At 42.2% G+C, this 12339-nt stretch overlaps 1 protein-coding gene across 1 annotated transcript in view; it reads left to right on the forward strand.

The window, feature by feature from the left end:
• Positions 1-7231: 7231 nt before the first annotated feature.
• The window catches only part of BIRC6 (baculoviral IAP repeat containing 6), a 304070-nt gene continuing 298962 nt past the window's right edge, over positions 7232-12339 (forward strand). Inside the window, 1 exon segment of the mRNA XM_043981000.1 lies at positions 7232-7583. Coding sequence (XP_043836935.1) covers positions 7232-7583 — 352 coding nt within the window.

Consider the following 12339-nt stretch of genomic DNA (forward strand, 5'->3'; position numbering starts at 1 on the left):
ATTGTAGGACTAGGGTGAACCACACTGTCTCCATCTTGTGACTCAATTTTGGAGCTAGCTCAGTTTCTATTCAATTATGGGTCTAGTCCAAATTCTGTCTTGTGAGAAAACTATTCGATTGTGGAAATTGGGAGAAAACTTTATGGAATTGTTTGAATGTAGCCCTTTGGTGCTGGGAAATTGGATCACCCATACCTACTGTTTAGAGACCCTTAACTAAGGACCTCAGTTATGCTGACCAGAAACTTGGTCAGATCCAAACACTGATGCAAGGATTTTTCTCATAATGTACATCTCAAACAATCCATATCTCTTATCTAAAAGCTGGCCCCATACTGATCAATCACTTATTATTTCCATGTTCCTTTAATTGTTTACTCATATTTGCAGGGAGTAAGACACTTCTTTTTCTGAATTCAGGGAATTCTGAAGCTGTTCATTCACACTCCCCCTTCAAACTTGGAAAGTCTGTAATCTTTCATCCAATTAGAAATCAAATTACTTAGTGTTGTATTGTTTCTTATTAAGTAATTGGCCTTATTTGATTAATTGTTTTTAAGGTATAAAGTCTATCTTCTCCTGTATTCGGAGTCCAGACCTAAGCTGAAGAGGCCTGGTCCTAGTTTGTTGGGCAATTGGCATGCATTGCTTAATAAATCAATATTCGTGGAAGACTGAACCTTTGTTTTCCTCAGTCATTTCATCTTTCACCCCCAATATATGGTGCCTTATATGTAGTAGGTATTTAATAAAAGTCTGTTGAATTGAAACTAGGACAGGCAGCTGGATGGGCAGCCTGTTGAATTACTCTCTCTTTCTTTTTCTCATAGCTGCTATAAAAGGTCAGTGAGCTGGGACTAGCACTGGCTAGGGAGAAATTAGGGTGGGTGGAATATTAGAAACTACGTTGTGCTGTCCGTAATCCCAAATTGCCATAAAACCCTCATTTCTTGAATACCAACAAATATTCTCCCAGTGAAGCTACAAAATAATATCAATCATCATAAACCAACAGATGACAAAATCTTGTATTATAATTATAGACATCAAAATATCTTTTGAAAATTCAACAAATTAACAGTATTGGAAACAGGGCCATTATCACAGATGCGACTGTTGCCCACAATCACTCAGATATCAACTAATTCCTAAGAAATGAGACTAATACTTTCAGTAAATGTCGCCATACCAAATACTTATAATATTCAATAAATATTGTATAAAAAGCCTTCAAAATACAGAGATTTAGCGGAAGAAATAAAAACCATGTGGAATCATATGGAACACATCATCATTTCTGCTCATGAAATTAGACTGATGAGTTTTATTCACTTATAAAAGGTTGTTATTTTTATCTACCTCTGTAGTAGTCTACAGAACATTAAAAATAAAATAGCCTGACATCCCAGGATCATTTCCATCAGTACTCCATTGAATAAGATAAAAACTAATTTTAAATCTTAGATTTGTGTTTTAAGATACAAAGGTCAGAGCAGCTAGGTGGTGTAGTGGATAGAGCACGGGCCCTGGATTCAGGAGGACCTGAGTTCAAATCCAACCTCAGACACTTAACACTTACTAGCTGTGTGACCCTGGGCAAAATGCCTCACCAAAAAAAAAAAAAAAGATACAAAAGTCTTTTCTCATAATACTTCCTATATGATGGGTAATGAAAGTAATATAATATTCATTTTCCATATGAAGAAACTAAAGCCCAGAGAGTTCAACTTTCATCCATTCAACAAACACCTATTCCTTCAATACTCCTGAGAAGGCCTGAACTGGATTAAAATATAATTATAAAATGTTTAATATAATAAAAATACAATAAAACATAGTGTTTTATTGTTGAAGTTAATTTGTGGTTTTCTAAATCAATATGCAGTTGCAGGGATTCTTCCCTATGGTCTAGCAGTTTCCAAAATCTATTTGTGTTTAATACCATTACATTTACACCAGAAGTAATACTAAGGACAATCATCAAGGACATTTACCAATTGAAAAGGAAGTAGATCATGGAGACATAATCATAAACAAATAATGGATAGTCTGAAAGACACTGAAATCCCCGAGATTTTTTTTTAAGAGGAAGACTTCATTTTCCATTGATTGAGAATTTATGTCAAAACAAAGACAAAGAATTACATAAAATGAGAAAGGGTCTAGGATCAAATAAAACAGAGCCTGTTCGGGGTCAATGTGGTCCTATTTACACTGATGAATAAATAAGAGTGATTACATTATCATCTAAAGATAAATTAAAACAAATTATCTGTGCATGCTCAGAAATTTTAATGGTACTTTATTATGCCTAGATGAATGTGTAAAATCACATGGCTCCTGGAACATGGATTATCTCTTTGAATTAGGGTTTAGGCAATAGTGTAATAGAACTGGTCTGGTGTCTGGTTGAGTATGAACCTAAATAGGCCTTTGGAAGCAGATTGAGACTGGGGATCTGAATATAGGTGCATGGCCTAGATGGTTACAATGGGACAAAAATGTGGGAGACTGGGTTAAGAATGGGAGATCAGTCTGAGTGGAAAAGGTGCATGATAATATCTTAGATTTAGAGTTGGAAGGGTCCTTGGAGGTAATCCAATCTAACAACCACATAGTGTATCTAAGGAAATCAAGGACTATGAAGGTGAAGTGATTTGCCCAAAGTTATAAGAGTAGTGAGTGGTATGTCTGGAATTTGAACCTAGATCTTTAGACTTGGAATTTTTCCATGGTATGGAAAAGTATATGCTAAAGCAGGATGTTCAACTCATATCTAAACTGGAGGGCTAGAATATTCTAATTGGTCTCCCTGGCTCATCTCTTACCAATCCACTCCACAGTGGCCAAAGTGATCTTAATGTGAAATTCTGACCATGTCAGTGCTTCCCTATTACTTCAAGGAGTAAACATAAACTCTTCTTTTTGGCATTTAAAGCAGTTTACCACCCAATTCTAATCTACTTTTTTGGCCTTAACTCTTATCTTCTTTCATGCAAAGAATGGTTCAGCTAAATTTGACTTCTTGCTGTTCCTTGTATATGGTCCTCTATGGTAGTATCTCTGTGCATTTGTACTTGTTGTCCCCCATGTATAAATATGCATTCCCTCTTCACCTCTGCCTCAGTTTCCTTCAAGGTTCAGCCCAAGGGTCACCTTCTATATGAAATCTCTTCTCATCCCCTGAACTGTTAGTACCTTCCAAGAAAAATGACTATTTTGTATATTCCAATTTGTGTACATGTTATCTCCCTTGGCTACCATGTAAGCTCCTAAAGAGCCAAGATCCCTTCCTTTTTGTTTTTGTGTCCTCAGAGCCTAGCATTGCACTTGCTATAGAGCTGGTATTTAATGCAAGCTTGTTGATTGATCATCGGAGCCCAAAGAAAGTCTGGGCAATGTTAGAACCCAGAGTATACCAGTATTTTCATTCTTATCACTGGGAAGAAGTCAATGACAGATTAGAAGTGTAGATCAGTAGTGTCAAACTCAAAAATAAATGGATCCTGATTTAGAAAACCACAAATTAACATTATCTATGTTTTATTGTATTTTTATTTACTTCATTAAATGTTTCCTAATTAAATTTTAATCTGGTTTGGGCAGGTAAATTTGACATCTCTGGTGTATATCTATACAGGGAAGAAGGTACTAGAAATAAAGTATGAAATATAGGCAATCTAATAACAGTTATCTGAGTACTTAGGGTTGAGTTCTTTGACTTAGCAGGTGGAGCTATTCAATTCAGTTCAATATTTACTAGGCACCTACTATGTACAAGTCTTTCTTCCAGGTACAGATGATACAAAATTCACTAGTTGCCCTTTCTGCCTTTGGGACCCAGTCCTTAAAAGCTAAGAACTCTGTTCTTACTTACTGGATTCAAAAGGAGCAGTAAAATTTTCTTTTCTTTATGCTGACAATCTAGTTTTTCTAGGACCATTAACAATAATCGGCAAATATACCCTGTGGCATTATTATCTTTATCTTCAATGTCAGCCTCTTTTAGTATCCACCAGGGTAATATCTTCAGGTCAGTTACCCCGTGGAAAGGGCCAGTCTGTAGTTACTGTAATACCCCAACTTTGATTCTTCCTCATTGCCCTTTGTTTTGTTTTTTGTTTTTGTAAGGCAGTGAGGGTTAAGTGGCTCAGGGTCACATAGCTAGTGTCAAGTGTCTGAGGCTGGATTTGAACTCAGGTCCTCCTGAATCCAGGGCCAGTGCTTTATCCACTGTACCACCTAGCTGCCCCAGTTTTGTTTTGTTTTTTTGTTTTTTGCCCTTTGCCACTTTGACCATGGGGTCATTCCAATCCAATCCTACCAACTATCACCAATTGCTGTGGGCTGGACTTGGTTCAGTCTGGTGATTCAAGTTCAGATTTTGAATAAAATTAAACATTTGTAGACCAAATAACAGTTAACTAAAAGGAGGTTTACTTGTCCATTGCACTGAAAGGATACAGCAGTTGATTCTGTTAAGCAATGCTTCCCTGCCTCTCAGTGTTGGCCTGCTGGTTAAGCCTGAGGAAGAGGTCATCACCAGAAAACTACAACTATTGATTTAATTGCCTCCCCTCCCCCCCCCCCAATTAAGTCTCAGGAAAGAAAAAAAAAAACTAGCCTAGCCTATATGGCAGATATTGCTCCAATGAAAAGGCCCTACCCTTTGGGGATACAACATATACACAAAGAAATAAAAGTTAGAACAGTGCTTGCTAAGTTGAGAGAGGTTACATGATAACATGGGGCTTAAGATAAATCAGAAGTTTCTCCTATGAGAATCGAAACCAAAGATGACCAGATAACAGGACAAACATATCAAGGGACTGTTAAAGTTTAGATTAACCAACTAGATATCAGGATGGACATACCTAAGACATAAGGGGAGACAAAATTCTATAACGGGAAAGTCAATTAGGTGTGGCTACTACCTGACCAGAGCCAGGAGACAGAGATAACCCTAAAGGTCAGGACCATTATTTCCAAAAAAATTCCCTTTGACTCTCAGGAATATGACAAGTACCCAAGCTTTCCCCAACCTACCACAAAAAAGGACTTTTCAATTTTCAAATGGACAACCCATCTATCCTCTATAAATTCTTTTGCCTTCCCTCTGTTCTAGGAGGAAAATGTTCCTAAGCCCTCCTCCCAGAGTGGTGAAGTCTTTGACTTCCCACTCAGTCACTTTCCTAGAGACAAATAAAAGACCACTTTAATTCTAAGTGGACTGTGTTCAAGAGTGTGATTCTTTCTTGAAGAATACCTAAGAACCACCACCTCTCCCTGACGAGTTGCCCAGGGCCACATAGCTAGAAAGTGTCTAAGGCAGGATTTGAAGTCAGATTTTTCTGGCTTCAGTCACTCTGATTGACTTTGCCCATTAGTGGCTTACTTTACACATACATAAGAAAGCAGTCAGATGCATAGAGCCCATTAAGTGGGCAAGTCACTTAACCCTGTTTGCCTCAGTTTCCTCATTTGTAAAATGAGCTGGAGAAGGAAATGACAAACCACTCCACTATCTTACAACAGTATAAGTACCTAAAAAGTGTTTATTGGATTGAATATCTATGTTTAAAAGAAAGCTTGGTTTGGCCTCACCCTGGTCAATCAAGTAAACTCAGCAAATAAAATTGGGGCAGACCATCCCCCCTCCCCCCCAATAATTCAAACTTCAAGAGGCTTATATTAGCTAGGAGCAAACCAATTTCCAAATTACTGATGGTCTTACTGTTCAAGGAGGAGGTGGGATTAGTGTCATCTCCCTCCTCTCCTATTATATCATCATTAGGAGATCAGACCTTAGTGGATTGTCCTCTTCTACAAATCAATTAAGGTTAAAACATGGAAGCCACTCTGACTGCCCCAGCAGCTGACTTTATACAAACATATGAAAGCAAGTTTCAGATGGGATTGGATTTATTTTGTGGAGATTCTCACAATCCTGTGAGTATAGCTATCGTCTCCATTTTACAAATGAGGAAACTTAGGCTCCAAAACTGAAGTGATCTTTCCAGGGACCACATCTAGTTAAGGTGGGATTTGAATCCAGTTTTCCCCAATTCCAAATCCAGTGTTCTGTCCTCTTAGAGGAAGCCAGATTTTGATTCAATTTAAGTAATATCTTTCTAATAATTAGAGCTGTCCAAAGAGGAAAATAGCCTGCCACATGTGGGAAGTGAACTCAGTCACTTGGTGTTTAAGCACAGAGTATGGATTCTATAAAGGTGATTTCTAAAGTGGGCAAGGACTTCATAGGATCATACATTTAGAGCTGAAAAGGACCTTAGAGTTAGATAGACTAGGTCATTTCTAACTGTTAAGGCAGCATTGTATAGTGGGTATAGGATCTGCTTCCTGAGTCAGAAAAGACCTGGTTCAGATTTGTCCTGCGGCAAGACCAGGAGCAAGTCACTTATCTTCTCAGTACTTCAGGCAATTCTCCACACATGGGAGTTTCCCAACACAGATAAAATCATGGGTACAAGCAAAAAAGAAAAGAAAAGAGACCTGCAACCAAGCTAATTCGCAAAGGCTTCCTGAAAACCATGTCATTTGTTCTGAGTTCTAAAGGACCAGGATTTGGAGTACATGTTATATCCCTGCTTCTTCACTTGCTATTTGTATGACCTTGGACATGTCGCTTAACCTCTCATGATCTGTAAAATGAAAAGGCTGGACTAGCTGACCTCTGAGTTTCCCGTCGGCTCTGAATCTATGAGCTATATGAAAATTCGGGGCGTCCAAGGGGTATGCGAGTCGAGGGGCCAGGGAAGCCTCGCCGGAGCCACGATGCCACCCACAGCCCTTCACTGCTTGGCGGGAATCCCATTTCAGGCCAGTTAGAGAAAGCGCAGCAGCAGGCGGCAAAGACGTAGGCATAGCCTGGGCCCCCGCCCCCATTCCCCCCAACGTGGAAAGAGGAGTTTGGCTCGCGCAGACTAAGTGGGGGGGTGGGGCCACGCGGCGGGAAGCCCACTGAGCAACCGGGCGGCGAGGACCTGCGAGAGGAAGGGCGCGCGGTGCGCGTGGCACGCAGGACCAGTTGTGCGCATGCCTCATCTGCCTCCCAGCCCCCTCCCACCCTCCCTTCGGCACCGCCTCCTTTACCCCCGCCGGGCGCCTCGGCTCACTGCTACTCCCTTCAGGCACCTGACGTTCCTCGTGCGTGCCCGACGCCCTGACTTCACTTCCGGCTAACGCTGCTCGGCCTGCCCCCTGGCCCCGGATGGTGACTGGCGGCGGCGCTGCTCCTCCCGGGACTGTCACTGAGCCGCTTCCCAGTGTGATTGTGCTGAGCGCAGGCAGGAAGATGGCGGCTGCCGCGGCCTCGGGCCCCGGCAGCTCCTCCTCGGCGGCTGCGGCTGCGGCTGCGGCTGCAGCAGCGGCGGCAGGGGCTGGGGCCGGGGTTTCCGAGTGGCTAGTGTTGCGGGACGGCTGCATGCGCTGCGACGCCGATGGGCTGCACAGCCTCTCCTATCACCCGGCGCTCAACGCCATCCTGGCCGTCACCAGCCGCGGGACCATCAAAGTCATCGACGGCACCTCGGGGGCCACCTTACAGGCCTCGGCGCTTAGCGGTGAGTCCCGGGCGTCCCCGGCGTGGCCCCGGTCTAGGCGCGGGGAGGGGCCGGGCCTCCAAGTGCCAGGGCGGGCACCGAGGGACGCGTCCCGGCCCTACGGGGAAGGGGAGAGGCATGATGGGGGGAGGTAGCGGGCAGGCAGCGCCGAGAGGCGAGGCCGGGCTTGGCCGAGGGCGGGGTGGGGGTGGGGGTTGGGGTAGAAGCCTATTTTGGCGGCGGCTCCTGCTGGGAAGGAAAGGCCTGCCTGGAGTCTGGTCTGGAGCCGGCGGGGAGCGGTGGTCGCAGGGGGCACCCTTTGTGGGCCTCGGGCTTCGGCGATGAACTCAGCTGGCCCTGCCCGAATGGGGAGGCTCGGAGGAGGCCCCGCGGATCCCGTCTCGGGACCAAGCTCGGCCTGGGATGAAGGTGTCGAGTCCCGGGGAAGAGCGGAAGCAGCCGCCGCCGGTGTCCTAGGTCGATATGAAAGCGAAAGGGGTAGAAGACCGAGCCGGGTGTTGCGAGGCCAGATGGGAGCCCGCTTCTCCGGGTGGAGGCTCTGGAGGAGGGGCGAGGACGAGCTCGCCTGCCGCCGGTTCCGCTCCTCGACCTTCCCTTCCCTTCTCATCCTCTTTCTTCCCTCTTCACGGAGGGAGGGAGAAATAGGCGCCCTCAGGTGCAAAGGGCTTCTCGGGTGGGGCGAGGTGGGGTGGGGTGTGGGCCGTGCCATCTCTCCCCAGCCCCCCCAGAGGGAGGCATCGGGCTGGGCCGGATGCCACTAAAGTGGAGACCTTGCGCCCTTTGCTCCCCATCTCCATCCTTTTCTTCCAGTAGCTAAGAACTTAGGATAAACAAGAGGAAATCTTGGTTCGCCTGGATTCTCGATTAGGTGAAATCACAGGGCCTTTTTTGCTGTTTCTATAATTTTGTGTACTGAAAGATGGTACTTTTATATTATTAAGACTCCTGGGGCGGAGTGGGGGGGGCAGTAATCGACAGGCATGGTACCTTTTACTAAATGGTTGTGGGCCAAGCAACGTTTTAAGGTGTACTCGCCTTCAAATAATTTATGTACCTAGCAATTCTAATGTTGTATCTCTTCAACCAGCCATCAAACAGTAGAATGTAAAGCCTTTGAGAGGAAGTACTTTTTCCCCTTCTTGTCTTTTCTGTCTCCAGCTCCAGTTCTTTGTTCATAGTAGGTTCTTTTTTTTTTTTTTGGTGAGGCAATTGGGGTTAAGTGACTTGCCCAGGATCACACAGCTAGTAAATATTAAGTGTCTGAGACTAGATTTGAACTCAGGTCTTCTTGACTCCAATGCCGGTGCTCTATCCACTGCACCACCTAGCTGCCCCAGTAGGTTCTTAATAAATGTTTATTGGATCAGATGAATACATATTGGGTCTAGCTAAATTAAAGTTGACATGAGGTAGCCTTAGATTAGCAGCCAAACCATATATGAGAGTGGTTTTAGAGCTATAAATTGGGAGGCATTCCTGGTAAAGTGGGAAGCTTAATCAAGCATTTGGAGCAAGAACCAGAGCCAGGCTCAAATTCCAGCACTGATAACAACCTATGTGACCTTGAGCAAGTCGCTTAAGCCCTTTGGGTTTCAGTTTGTTCGACTGAAGAATGAGAGTTGGATTAGATAACCTTTGAGGTTCTTTCCAGTGCTTTCAGTTAGGATCCTGTAGTACTATAGGATATATAAGGACGAAGAGTTAGCATGGAAGTGGATGAAGTGTCATTTACTCCAGTGGTGTACATGATTTTTTATATATGTGTAGATGTAAGGTTTGCAGAGCACTTTAGTCAATTAAAATCAACAAGTATGAAATGTTAAGTGTTAGACATAGTGCTAAGTACTGGGGATTCAAAGGAAAGAAAAAAACACCCACCAACAACCTCCCCCCCCCCCCCCAGTCCCTGCCACCAAGGAGCTAACAGTCTAAAGGGAGAAACCAATCTAAAGTAAACAGCTATGTGCAAACTATATCTACAGGATAGACTGGAAGTAGTCACAGATTTTGCATAAATAAAATCACTTTAACTATTGCATGTCATTTGATATTCTCTAAAACCCTGTTGAAGCTGAGCTCAAAGAGGTCAAGTGACTTGCCCAGGTTTACACAGCTAGTGATTATCTGAGGCAGGATTTGAACTCAAACTTTCCAGACTCCCATATCTAGAGCTCTAACCATTATGCCACCTAGGTACCTCATAATTATAAGAGAATGACATTAATGTGTTTAGATATGAAAGAAATGGAGAAAGGCCATGATTAGGGTGACCCGTGTGAGTTAGTGAGTGAATTTCTTTGTTTTTTTCTCAGTTAAAATTATGCCTCATGTCAGATGGCTACACTAGATGTTTTCTTTAAGTTCCTTCCAGATCTAAAGCTATAATTAAAAAAAATGTATTTGCAGAGCTTAAACCTGAGTAAAATCTAGAGAGTAAACCAAAGAAAATGTTGGTATTTTGCTGAAGGGACAGGAGGGTTGTCCCGTGGGTGGACAGGCTCTGGGTCTAAAGTATCACCTGGAAAGAGGGACAGGAAATAGGCTGACAATTTTTTATTCTGTACTTTAGTGGAAATTAGAATGAAGGGACCCAACTTTATAAATATGTAGTAGGAATTCCAGAAGGTTTAATAAATGAATGGTCTTTGATGTAAATATTTGAGAGTAGGAATGAGTGCATAAGAGATGGGGAATACACCTTCTTATTTATCTTGTATGGGTAAAAGAGAATTGTGGTTTTTGAGTCAGGAAGACCTAGGTTTCAAATCTAAGTTCTGACATTTAGTTTAACCCGAGTCTCAGTTTTCTCATCTGTAAAATGGGAATCACATTTGTAGTGCCTATATTACAGAGTTGTAAATACCAAATGAGATACTGTATACAGCACTTTGCAAACCTTAAAATGCTATATAAATGTTAGTTTATTTATAAGTATTAAAGTTAACTTGTAGTGAATAGAAAGAGATCAGGGAGGGTTGGGGAGGTTGTGTATGACTGGAGGCCACATTTAGGGTAAGTAATGTTTTTGGTTTGTGTCAAGATGGTAGGGGAAACCTGGGACATGCATGTGCTTGTACATAGGTGAGGGAAGGCTATGTTCTTTGCGATAAATGATTTTGAAGCAGGATTCTGTGTATATAATTTAACAAGAGAGTATATGAATAAATGATGGTGTTTTCTATGGAACGTAAATATATAGAGAGGATGGAAGTATAGCAGTGAACCCCCAAATGTCAGAAAAGTTTTGAGTATGTATGTATGCTCAAAAGTACATTATTTCTTTAATTGAAAACACCCCAGTTCTCTCAGAACTTCTTAAACCACTAAAGTCAGCCACAAAGGTTTTCCTAATCCTTATAATACTTACAGTGACATTTTCTAAATTGTCATTATTACACGTTGCTTTATCATTTATAGACAGTTTATTATTTATTGGGAAAAGAATTGAAGGCTTGTAGTTTTTTATTTTGTAGGTAACAGTAGGTAAAGTTCAAAATGTTTGTTTTTATATTTTTTGGAAATAATAGAGATTAATGCTGAGGTGCCTGGGGAGTGAGTGCTTGGGCAAATATCAGTGGCATTTGTGTATAGAGGTATGGTATTTTTGTCTTGCTTAGGTTTAGAGGTGGGTAAAACTATTTACTTTTATTTGGTAACAGGTAATTTAGAGTATTGTGATTAGAGGGTGGCCTGTATTTTATTAAAAGAGGTGAAAATTGTATGGTGAGTTTAGGACTACATTTATAAGTGAAGTTATTGTAGTTGTGTACCATGGGTATTAGTGCATAAGCTTTTTGAAGTAGGGGCTATTTCTCCTCCATGTTTTCATTCATTCGTTCATTCATTCATTCACTCTCATCAGGCCTTCAGCCTAGCTGAGATTATGACACTTTAATGGTTGCTTACCTTGAGGGAAGAATGGAGATGTTCTTTACTGTGTGCCCCACTATTATTTTGGCTGCTTACTTCACTATAGCTTTAGTCAATTCCAGGAGATTTGAGAAGATGCAGGTGATAACCATTCAGTTCAATAGCATTTCAGTTAAACAAATAAACTTTGTGACTACTGTTTGCAGACTTGGAGAGGAACAACAACAAAAAAAGGCTTAATGGAGTTGTGAGGGAAATGCTTTGTGAAGTATAGTTTGCTGGGGTTGGAAGTGAATGGGAGAAGGAGAATCAGAGAAACTTTCTGGAAGAGGCAGCATTTTAATTTAGCTTTAAAGAATAGGTAGGCTTTCAGTTGATGAAATTAAGGAGGGGGGAGTGTATACAATACGACAGTTTTGATTGCTATGTAGTGTTCGGGGTGGGGGGAGTAATAGTCAAAAAGACTGGAACTGTAGAGTGGTGCCATATTATGTAGGACTGAACTTTCTTGGGGGCCATTGGAAATAACTTGAGCAGAAGAATGACATAAGAAAGAAAAAAAGAAAACAAAAAGGGGGCAGCTAGGTGCCACAGTGGATAAAGCACCAGCCCTGGATTCAGGAGGACCTGAGTTCAAATTCGGCCTCAGATGCTTGACACTTACCAGCTGTGTGACCCTGGGCAAAAAAAAAGAAAGAAGGAAAAAGAATGACATGACAAGATCTGTGCATAAGAAATGTACAGGTTATTCTTATTCTTCCATCAGTGGGAAGGATGGATTGAGGGGAGATAAGGTAGAACTGTTAGGATTCGATTGCATTAATCTAGATGGATTGTTCAGTGGGATTAAAGGAGAGTGTATATGGGAGACATGTTGTCGAAGTAA

This window comes from Dromiciops gliroides, chromosome 2 (genome assembly GCF_019393635.1).
Source record: "Dromiciops gliroides isolate mDroGli1 chromosome 2, mDroGli1.pri, whole genome shotgun sequence".
NCBI classification, from domain to species: domain Eukaryota; kingdom Metazoa; phylum Chordata; class Mammalia; order Microbiotheria; family Microbiotheriidae; genus Dromiciops; species Dromiciops gliroides.